The sequence below is a fragment of the Coregonus clupeaformis genome, unplaced genomic scaffold (genome assembly GCF_020615455.1).
Source record: "Coregonus clupeaformis isolate EN_2021a unplaced genomic scaffold, ASM2061545v1 scaf5919, whole genome shotgun sequence".
Taxonomy (NCBI): domain Eukaryota; kingdom Metazoa; phylum Chordata; class Actinopteri; order Salmoniformes; family Salmonidae; genus Coregonus; species Coregonus clupeaformis.
In genome coordinates, this window is record NW_025539373.1 from 1 (window position 1) to 11,365 (window position 11,365).

General features: G+C 42.1%; 1 protein-coding gene across 1 annotated transcript; it reads right to left on the reverse strand.

Annotated features, from left to right (window-relative positions):
• Positions 1 to 5,325: 5,325 nt before the first annotated feature.
• LOC123490958 (zinc finger protein 879-like) lies at positions 5,326 to 8,778 on the reverse strand (the record flags this gene model as incomplete). The annotated part of the gene is made up of 2 exons (XM_045220773.1): positions 8,602 to 8,778; positions 5,326 to 5,613 (listed from the first exon to the last, which is right to left on the reverse strand). Coding segments are annotated over exons 1-2 (321 nt in total), but the record flags the coding sequence as incomplete, so codon positions are not given.
• Between the last annotated feature and the right edge of the window lie 2,587 nt (positions 8,779 to 11,365).

The following is an 11,365-nucleotide window of genomic DNA, read 5'->3' on the forward strand; positions in this document are numbered from 1 at the left end:
GGTAAACCACTTCTCCAATCTTTTTGGCCCTATAACAGAGAACAAACAGCAAAAAAAAATATACATGATCAAATGCAAATCTTAGAATCAACTATTAAAGACTACCAGAACCCACTGGATTCTCCAATTACATTGAATGAACTACAGGACAAAATACAAACCCTCCAACCCAAAAAGTCCTGTGGTGTTGATGGTATCCTCAATGAAATGATAAAATATACAGACCACAAATTTCAATTAGCTATACTTAAACTCTTTAACATCATCCTTAGCTCTGGCATCTTCCCCAATATTTGGAACCAAGGACTGATCACCCTAATCCACAAAAGTGGAGACAAATTTGACCCCAATAACTACCGTGGGATATGCGTCAACAGCAACCTTGGGAAAATCCTCTGCATTATCATTAACAGCAGACTAGTTCATTTCCTCCAGTGAAAACAATGTACTGAGCAAATGTCAAATTGGCTTTACCAAATTACCGTCGACAGACCACGTATTCACCCTGCACACCCTAATTGACAAACAAACAAACCAAAACAAAGGCAAAGTCTTCTCATGCTTTGTTGATTTCAAAAAAGCTTTTGACTCAATTTGGCATGAGGGTCTGCTATACAAATTGATGGAAAGGTGGGGTTGGGGGAAAAACATACGACATTATAAAATCCATGTACACAAACAACAAGTGTGCGGTTAAAATTGGCAAAAAAACACACACATTTCTTTCCACAGGGCCGTGGGGTGAGACAGGGATGCAGTTTAAGCCCACCCTCTTCAACATATACAGTGGGGAAAAAAAAAGTATTTAGTCAGCCACCAATTGTGCAAGTTCTCCCACTTAAAAAAGATAGAGAGAGGCCTGTAATTTTCATCATAGGTACAAGTCAACAAGGACAGACAAGAATGAGGAAAAAAATCCAGAAAATTACATTGTAGGATTTTTAATGAATTTATTTGCAAATGATGGTGGAAAATAAGTATTTGGTCAATAACAAAAGTTTCTCACACTTTGTTATATACCCCTTTGTTGGCAATGGCCTACAGGTCAAACGTTTTCTGTAAGTCTTCACAAGGTTGTCAGCACACTGTTGCTGGTATTTTGGCCCATTCCTCCATGCAGATCTCCTCTAGAGCAGTGATGTTTTGGGGCTGTCGCTGGGAAACACAGACTTTCAACTCCCTCCAAAGATTTTCTATGGGGTTGAGATCTGGAGACTGGCTAGGCCACTCCAGGACCTTGAAATGCTTCTTACGAAGCCACTCCTGCGTTCCCGGGCGGTGTGTTTGGGATCATTGTCATGCTGAAAGACCCAGCCACGTTTCATCTTCAATACCCTTGCTGATGGAAGGAGGTTTTCACTCAAAAATCTCACGATACATGGCCCCATTCATTCTTTCCTTTACACGGATCAGTCGTCCTGGTCCCTTTGCAGAAAAAACAGCCCCCAAAGCATGATGTTTCCACCCCATGCTTCACAGTAGGTATGGTGTTCTTTGGATTGCAACTCAGCATTCTTTGTCCTCCAAACACGACGAGTTGAGTTTTACCAAAAAGTTTTATTTTGGTTTCATATGACATTCTCCCAATCCTCTTCTGGATCATCCAAATGCACTCTAGCAAACTTCAGACGGGCCTGGACATGTACTGGCGGTAAGCAGGGGGACACGTCTTGCACTGCAGGATTTGAGTCCCTGGCGGCGTAGTGTGTTACTGATGGTAGGCTTTGTTACTTTGGTCCCAGCTCTCTGCAGGTCATTCACTAGGTCCCCCCGTGTGGTTCTGGGATTTTGCTCACCGTTCTTGTGGTCATTTTGACCCCACGGGTGAGATCTTGCGTGGAGCCCCAGATCGAGGGGAGATTATCAGTGGTCTTGTATGTCTTCCATTTCCTAATAATTGCTCCCACAGTTGATTTCTTCAAACCAAGCTGCTTACCTATTGCAGATTCAGTCTTCCCAGCCTGGTGCAGGTCTACAATTTTGTTTCTGGTGTCCCTTTGACAGCTCTTTGGTCTTGGCCATAGTGGAGTTTGGAGTGTGACTGTTTGAGGTTGTGAACAGGTGTCTTTTATACTGATAACAAGTTCAAACAGGTGCCATTAATACAGGTAACAAGTGGAGACAGAGGAGCCTCTTAAAGAATAAGTTACAGGTCTGTGAGAGCCAGAAATCTTGCTTGTTTGTAGGTGACCAAATACTTATTTTCCACCATAATTTGTCAATAAATTCATAAAAAATCCTACAATGTGATTTTCTGGATTTTTTTCTCAATTTGTCTGTCATAGTTGACGTGTACCTATGATGAAAATTACAGGCCTCTCTCATCTTTTTAAGTGGGAGAACTTGCACAATTGGTGGCTGACTAAATACTTTTTTTCCCCACTGTATATCAATGAATTGGCGAGGGCACTAGAACAGTCTGCAGCACCCGGCCTCACCCTACTAGAATCTGAAGTCAAATGTCTTCTGTTTGCTGATGATCTGGTGCTTCTGTCACCAACCAAGGAGGGCCTACAGCAGCACCTAGATCTTCTGTACAGATTCTGTCAGACCTGGGCCCTGACAGTAAATCTCAGTAAGACAAAAATAATGGTGTTCCAAAAAAGGTCCAGTTGCCAGGACCACAAATACAAATTCCATCTAGACACCGTTGCCCTAGAGCACACAAAAAACTATACATACCTCGGCCTAAACATCAGCGCCACAGGTAACTTCCACAAAGCTGTGAACGATCTGAGAGACAAGGCAAGAAAGGGCCTTCTATGCCATCAAAAGGAACATAAAATTTGACATACCAATTAGGATCTGGCTAAAAATACTTCGAATCAGTTATAGAACCCATTGCCCTTTATGGTTCTGAGGTCTGGGGTCCGCCACCAACCAATAATTCACAAAATGGGACAAACACCAAATTGAGACTCTGCATGCAGAATTCTGCAAAAAACATCCTCCGTGTACAACGTCAAACACCAAATAATGCATGCAGAGCAGAATTAGGCCAATACCCGCTAATTATCAAAATCCAGAAAAGAGCCGTTAAATTCTTTAACCACTTAAAAGGAAGCGATTCCCAAACCTTCCATAACAAAGCCATCACCTACAGAGAGATGAACTTGGAGAAGAGTCCCCTAAGTAAGCTTGTCCTGGGCCTCTGTTCACAAACACAAACAGACCCAAACAGCCCCAGGACAACAACAACAACAACAACAACAACAACACAATTAGACCCAACCAAATCATGAGAAAACAAAAAAGAGAATTACTTGACACATTGGAAAGAACAAACAAAAAAACAGAGCAAACTAGAATGCTATTTGGCCCCTAAACAGAGAGTACACAGTGGCAGAATACCTGACCACTGTGACTGACCCAAACTCAAGGAAAGCTTTGACTATGTACAGACTCAGTGACCATAGCCTTGCTATTGAGAAAGGCCGCCGTAGGCAGACCTGGCTCTCAAGAGAAGACAGGCTATGTGCACACTGCCCACAAAATGAGGTGGAAACTGAGCTGCACTTCCTAACCTCCTGCCAAATGTATGACCATATTAGAGACACATATTTCCCTCCGATTACAGCGATCCACAAAGAATTCGAAAAACAAACCCAATTTTGATAAACTCCCTTATCTACTGGGTGAAAAACCACAGTGTGCCATCACAGCTGCAAGATTTGTGACCTGTTGCCACAAGAAAAGGGCAACCAGTGAAGAACAAACACCATTGTAAATACAACCCATATTTATGTTTATTTATTTTCCCATTTGTACTTTAACTATTTGCACATTGTTACAACACTGTATATATACATAATATGACATTTGAAATGTCTTTATTCTTTTGAAACTTCTGAGTGTAATGTTTACTGTTAATATTTATTGTTTATTTCACTTTTGTTTACTATCTACTTCCCTTGCTTTGGCAATGTTAACACACGTTTCCCATGCCAATAAAGCCCTTAAATTGAATTGAATTGAATTGAGAGAGAGAGAGAGAGAGAGAGAGAGAGAGAGAGAGAGAGAGAGAGAGAGAGAGAGCGATCGAGGGAGGGCAGAGGACAATGGTAGGTAGAGATAAAGAACAGAAAGAGGGACACAGGGGACTGAACAGAAAACAAAGGAAGCTAACAGAACAGAGCTCCACTACTACTGCAGGACATTGATCTTTTTCCACACAGCAGTGTTACCTGCCTGTCTGCCATACTGAATGACCACAGAGACTAAGCCTACCATTAGTAGAACCAGAGGGAATCGGCAGGGACATTTTCTCACCAATACCTTTACAGCTTTGACTGCATTTTTACTGAACTATAGAAGCCTGGGGGTGTTCTGCCACAGATTGTGCCACAATGAGCAGAAAGGCTGGTTGGTCCTGTGTTTAGGGCCTTCCTGCCTGTCCGGACGGTGCCCAGTGGAGCTGGGTCCCAGAATAGCAACACAGAGGGGAGCTGGCAGGCTCTAACTCAGCCCCACTCATTAATCATAGGAACTGTAGAGAGGGAGGGAGGACACAGGCGGGCATAATACACTGGGGTGACCACAACCACAGCTTTTATTTCTTAGATTAGATGAGTTTATTAGTCACATGCAATTTTGTAATTGCTGAGTACAGTGAAATTGTTAAGCTTCGCGCTCCAACAGTGTAGGTCAAAAAGAGAAGTGAATGAAACAATAATACAACAATAACATATACATATTTACATGATACATTTCCATTGGGGTGTGGAGGCAGGGTGAATGTCCGTTGGGGGAGCAGCAGGGGGGCAGGTAGCTTAACCACAGGTAGCTTAGTGGTTAAGAGCATTGTGCCAGTAACCGAAAGGTCGCTGGTTCTAATCCCCGAGCTGACTAGGTGAAAAATCTGTCGATGTGCCCTTGAGCAAGGCACTTAACCATAATTGCTCCTGTAAGTCGCTCTGGATAAGAGCGTCTGCTAAATGACTGAAATGTAAATGTAAGTGAAATTGGAATGAAACAATAATAAAATAACCAGAGGCAGAACAACGACCAAAGTCTTGTGCGGACGGCCTTTTCTGGTACTGCAAATTTTTTTGGACAAATCTCATTGATCCCTTGTAGCGGACTGTGTTTTAATCACTTCAAGACAAGACACACCGTAACAAACGTCAGTCGTGTGCACTAGATCACCTGCAGGGTGTCAACTGTAGAATCGTCGGGAAATTATCAGAAAATGATGGTCGATGTGCTGTGGTCAGAGGCGATAGGAGGGTCCCTTAGTTTAAAGGCCCACCTCCACTAACTCCCCCCCCACACACACCCACCCACACACACACACACCCACATCCACCCACATCCCCACCCCCTCACCTCGAAGGGCCTCTCATCGGTGTGGATCCTCATGTGGACGTTGAAGGTGGATGTGTAGGCAAAGTCCTTGCCACAGATCTGGCAGTGGAACCTCTTGGAGCCGCGGCCCTTCCCCAGAGTCCCCTGGCAGTGGGCCACGATGTGCTCCCCTAGGGCTGAGCTGGAGGCGAAGCGACGTCTGCAGGGGGACAGGGGGCAGCGTAGGGGGGTCTGACCCGTATGGGACAGCCTGTGGAGGTCCAGACCCTCCTGGGTCATACAGCAATGACCGCACATATCACACTCCACCTGGATGGACAGAGGGAGGGCCACATGTATATAACGAATAACTAGTGAAGAACAGATGAAAGGACCCTACTATTACAGTATATATGTCTATACAGTACCTACAGAAAGTACAGTGGAGAAAAAAAGTATTTAGTCAGCCACCAATTGTGCAAGTTCTCCCACTTAAAAAGATGAGAGAGGCCTGTAATTTTCATCATAGGTACACGTCAACTATGACAGACAAAATGAGAAAAAAAATTCCAGAAAATCACATTGTAGGATTTTTAATGAATTTATTTGCAAATTATGGTGGAAAATAAGTATTTGGTCAATAACAAAAGTTTCTCAATACTTTGTTATATACCCTTTGTTGGCAATGACATAGGTCAAACGTTTTCTGTAAATCTTCACAAGGTTTTTCAGCACACTGTTGCTGGTATTTTGGCCCATTCCTCCATGCAGATCTCCTCTAGAGCAGTGATGTTTTGGGGCTGTCGCTGCGGCAACACGGACTTTCAACTCCTCCAAAGATTTTCTATGGGGTTGAGATCTGGAGACGGGCTAGGCCACTCCAGGACCTTGAAATGCTTCTTACGAAGCCACTCCTTCGTTGCCCGGGCAGTGTGTTTGGGATCATTGTCATGCTGAAAGACCCAGCCACGTTTCATCTTCAATGCCCTTGCTGATGTAAGGAGGTTTTCACTCAAAATCTCCACGATACATGGCCCCATTCATTCTTTCCTTTACACGGATCAGTCGTCCTGGTCCCTTTGCAGAAAAAACAGCCCCCAAAGCATGATGTTTCCACCCCCATGCTTCACAGTAGGTATGGTGTTCTTTGGATGCAACTCAGCATTCTTTGTCCTCCAAACACGACGAGTTGAGTTTTTACCAAAAAGTTATATTTTGGTTTCATCTGACCATATGACATTCTCTTCTGGATCATCCAAATGCACTCTAGCAAACTTCAGACCGGGCCTCGACATGTACTGGCTTAAGCAGGGGGACACGTCTGGCACTGCAGGATTTGAGTCCCTGGCGTAGTGTGTTACTGATGGTAGGCTTTGTTACTTTGGTCCCAGCTCTCTGCAGGTCATTCACTAGGTCCCCCCGTGTGGTTCTGGGATTTTTGCTCACCATTCTTGTGATCATTTTGACTCCCACGGGGTGAGATCTTGCGTGGAGCCCCAGATCGAGGGAGATTATCAGTGGTCTTGTATGTCTTCCATTTCCTAATAATTGCTCCCACAGTTGATTTCTTCAAACCAAGCTGCTTACCTATTGCAGATTCAGTCTTCCCAGCCTGGTGCAGTTCTACAATTTTGTTTCTGGTGTCCTTTGACAGCTCTTTGGTCTTGGCCATAGTGGAGTTTGGAGTGTGACTGTTTGAGGTTGTGGACAGGTGTCTTTTATACTGATAACAAGTTCAAACAGGTGCCATTAATACAGGTAACGAGTGGAGGACAGAGGAGCCTCTTAAAGAAGAAGTTACAGGTCTGTGAGAGCCAGAAATCTTGCTTGTTTGTAGGTGACCAAATACTTATTTTCCACCATAATTTGCAAATAAATTCATAAAAAATCCTACAATGTGATTTTCTTGATTTTTTTCTCTCAATTTGTCTGTCATAGTTGACGTGTACCTATGATGAAAGTTACAGGCCTCTCTCATCTTTTTAAGTGGGAGAACATGCACAATTGGTGGCTGACTAAATACTTTTTTCCCCCACTGTATTCACACCCCTTTACTTTTTCTACATTTTGTTGTGTTACAAAGTGGAATTAAAATGGATTTAATTGTAATTTATTTTTTGTCAACAATCTACACAAAATTCAAACATTTGTAAAAATGTATGAAACATTTTATCTTGATTAGATAAGTATTCAACCCTGAGTCAATACACGCTAGAATCACCCTTTGCAGCGATTACAGCTGTGAGTCTTTCTGGTTAAGTCTCTAAGAGCTTTCCACACCTGGATGCCCATTATTCTTTTAAAAATTATTCAAGCTCTGTCAAATTGGTTGTTGATCATTGCTAGACAACCATTTTCAGGTTTTGCCATAGATTTTCAAGCTGATTTAAGTCAAAATTAACTCTGCCACTCTTGGTAAGCAACTCCAGTGTCGATTTGGCCTTGTGTTTTAGGTTATTGTCCTGCTGAAAGGTGAATTCATCTCCCAGCAGAACTAGGGATGGGCATGAGTCATGAGTCTTTAACCAGTATTTTTTTTAAATACTGTAAAACTATTCGGTCGAAATGTTGTCTTGAAGACAACGTCAATTTGCTTTGACTGTTCCATGTGTACATGTGCATTTGCGGGACACAACAAAAAATTAACCAAGCCTAACATTACAATTCTGGTCCCTTAATTCCTTTTCCCCTCCGTGTCTCAGTCACTCAATTGCGTTCGGATTGCTCCCTCTACACACGGGTGCTGTTTGCGCCTACAGAAATAAATGCCTATAAAAACGTATCTAACTGATGGGATACACAAGCTACATTCCTTGTCAAATGACGACAGTTTTATCACAAATTCTAAATGGACTGGTTGACTTAAGTAGGGAAATATGTGTTCCAACAATGAGCTGCAGTTTTTGAATAATTGCGTCATTTTCCGCTTATAGGCTACTTTGCGGTTGTCACTAGTTACCACAACCACAGAGTCAAAATGGACTATATCGTCAAAATTAATTAATACAAAAATATACTTTTTGGTCTTCGTTTAAGGTTAGGGTTAGGGATACGGGTCAACAGTGTGGTTAGGGTTAACGGTTAGGTTTAAAATCAGATTTTAAGATATTGTAGAAACGGGCAGGTTTTATGACTGTGGTAACTAACTTTAGTGACGACCCTAATTTGCGAACTGGTAGTGACATTAATAATTGGTTAGCCTAGGCTATTACCCCCCTAACCATTGACAGGTTCCACGTTGAAAATATGCAAAAATATGAGTTTGATAAAGACAAAGAGCATATTTTCATCAGAATCATTAAGCCTAGGCATACTCACCAAACAGATGTCCTGGCCATAATTCATCCCCATGCAGTGTTCAATGTAGAATTGTTAATCAATTTAGAAAATTCCAAGGAACAGGCATAATAAACTAAATTGAACGCCTGTATATCGAAAAGAAGACTGATTTTGGTTTGTAACCTTGGAAAATTGGTTTTTCAACTTGAGAAAATTGACCCCGTTTCAAATGATCACTCTGAGAATAACTGTTCCAGACGGGAGATGCAAATCACTTCGCACTATTAATAATAATAATAATAATAATAATAATAATATGCCATTTAGCAGACGCTTTTATCCAAAGCGACTTACAGTCATGTGTGCATACATTTTTACTATTCTATTATGTTATATTACGTCATGTTTTTACTATAAAAGAAGTGTCTTGACTGTGAAAAGAGCTATGCCATTGCACAGCCCATAGGCTTCTATAAGCAAGCACCACACTGCTGAGGCTACTACCTTTTCGAAGATTGTGTTCCACGATATAATATAACCAGTTGATATTACAGTTTCAATAAATTAATCTTAAATGGCACTTGTTTTTTTATTGACTGGATATTAGGATTCGTTATCTGTAATAGCTATGATAAAATAGGCATTGTTGCTCACTGTTGGCATATACAGTGGGGAGAACAAGTATTTGATACACTGCCGATTTTGCAGGTTTTCCTACTTACAAAGCATGTAGAGGTCTGTAAATTTTTATCATAGGTACACTTCAACTGTGAGAGACGGAATCTAAAACAAAAATCCAGAAAATCACATTGTATGATTTTTAAGTAATTAATTTGCATTTTATTGTGCATGACACAAGTATTTGATCACCTACCAACCAGTAAGAATTCCGGCTCTCACAGACCTGTTAGTTTTTCTTTAAGAAGCCCTCCTGTTCTCCACTCATTACCTGTATTAACTGCACCTGTTTGAACTCGTTACCTGTATAAAAGACACCTGTCCACACACTCAAACAGACTCCAACCTCTCCACAATGGCCAAGACCAGAGAGCTGTGTAAGGACATCAGGGATAAAATTGTAGACCTGCACAAGGCTGGGATGGGCTACAGTACAATAGGCAAACAGCTTGGTGAGAAGGCAACAACTGTTGGCGCAATTATTAGAAAATGGAAGAAGTTCAAGATGACGGTCAATCACCCTCGGTCTGGGGCTCCATGCAAGATCTCACCTTGTGGGGCATCAATGATCATAAGGAAGGTGAGGGATCAGCCCAGAACTACACGGCAGGACCTGGTCAATGACCTGAAGAGAGCTGGGACCACAGTCTCAAAGAAAACATTTAGTAACACACTACGCCGTCATGGATTAAAATCCTGCAGCGTGCGCAAGGTTCCCCTGCTCAAGCCAGCGCATGTCCAGGCCCGTCTGAAGTTTGCCAATGACCATCTGGATGATCCAGAGGAGGAATGGGAGAAGGTCATGTGGTCTGATGAGACAAAAATAGAGCTTTTTGGTCTAAACTCCACTCGCCGTGTTTGGAGGAAGAAGAAGGATGAGTACAACCCCAAGAACACCATCCCAACCGTGAAGCATGGAAGTGGAAACATCATTCTTTGGGGATGCTTTTCTGCAAAAAGGGGACAGGACTCGACTGCACCGTATTGAGGGGAGGATGGATGGGGCCATGTGTATCGCGAGATCTTGGCCAACAACCTCCTTCCCTCAGTAAGAGCATTGAAGATTGGTCGTGGCTGGGTCTTCCAGCATGACAACGAATCCGAAACACACAGCCAGGGCAACTAAGGAGTGGCTCAGTAAGAAGCATCTCAAGGTCCTGGAGTGGCCTAGCCAGTCTCCAGACCTGAACCCAATAGAAAACTTTGGAGGGGAGCTGAAAGTCCGTATTGCCTCCAGCGACAGCCCCCGAAACCTGAAGGATCTGGAGAAGGTCTGTATGGAGGAGTGGGCCAAAATCCCTGCTGCAGTGTGTGCAAACCTGGTCAAGACCTACAGGAAACGTATGATCTCTGTAATTGCAAACAGAAGGTTTCTGTACCAAATATTAAGTTCTGCTTTTCTGATGTATCAAATACTTATGTCATGCAATAAAATGCAGAATGTATTACTTAAAAGCATACAATGTGATTTTTCTGGATTTTTGTTTTAGATTCCGTCTCTCACAGTTGAAGTGTACCTATGATAAAAAATTACAGACCTCTACATGCTTTGTAAGTAGGAAAAAACCTGCAAAATCGGCAGTGTATCAAATACTTGTTCTCCCCACTGTAGATAAGTGCACACATTTTTTCTCTCTCCCAGTGCCACCCTTGTTCCAAAAATAATTTCATTTTTTTTCATTCAAGTACTGGAGTACTCGAAAAAATAATCATGCAAGTACTTGAAAAAGTCAAAAAAGTAAAATGCCCATCCCTAGACTGAACCAGGTTTCCCTCTAGGATTTTGCCTGTGCTTAGCTACAGTATATTCCGTATCTTTTTTTATCCTGAAAAACTCCCCAGTCCTTAACATTACAAGCATAACCATAACATGATGCAGCCACCACTATACTTCAAAATATGGAGAGTGGTACTCAGTAATGTGTTGTATTGGATTTGCCCCAAACATAACACTTTGTATTCCTGACAAAAAGTTAATTGCTTTGCCAAATTTTTTGCACTATTACTTTACTGCCTTGTTGCAAACAGGATACATGTTTTGGAATATTTTTATTTTGTACAGGCTTCCTTGTTTTCACTCTGTCAATTAGTTAGTATTGTGGAGTAAATACAATGTTGTTGATCC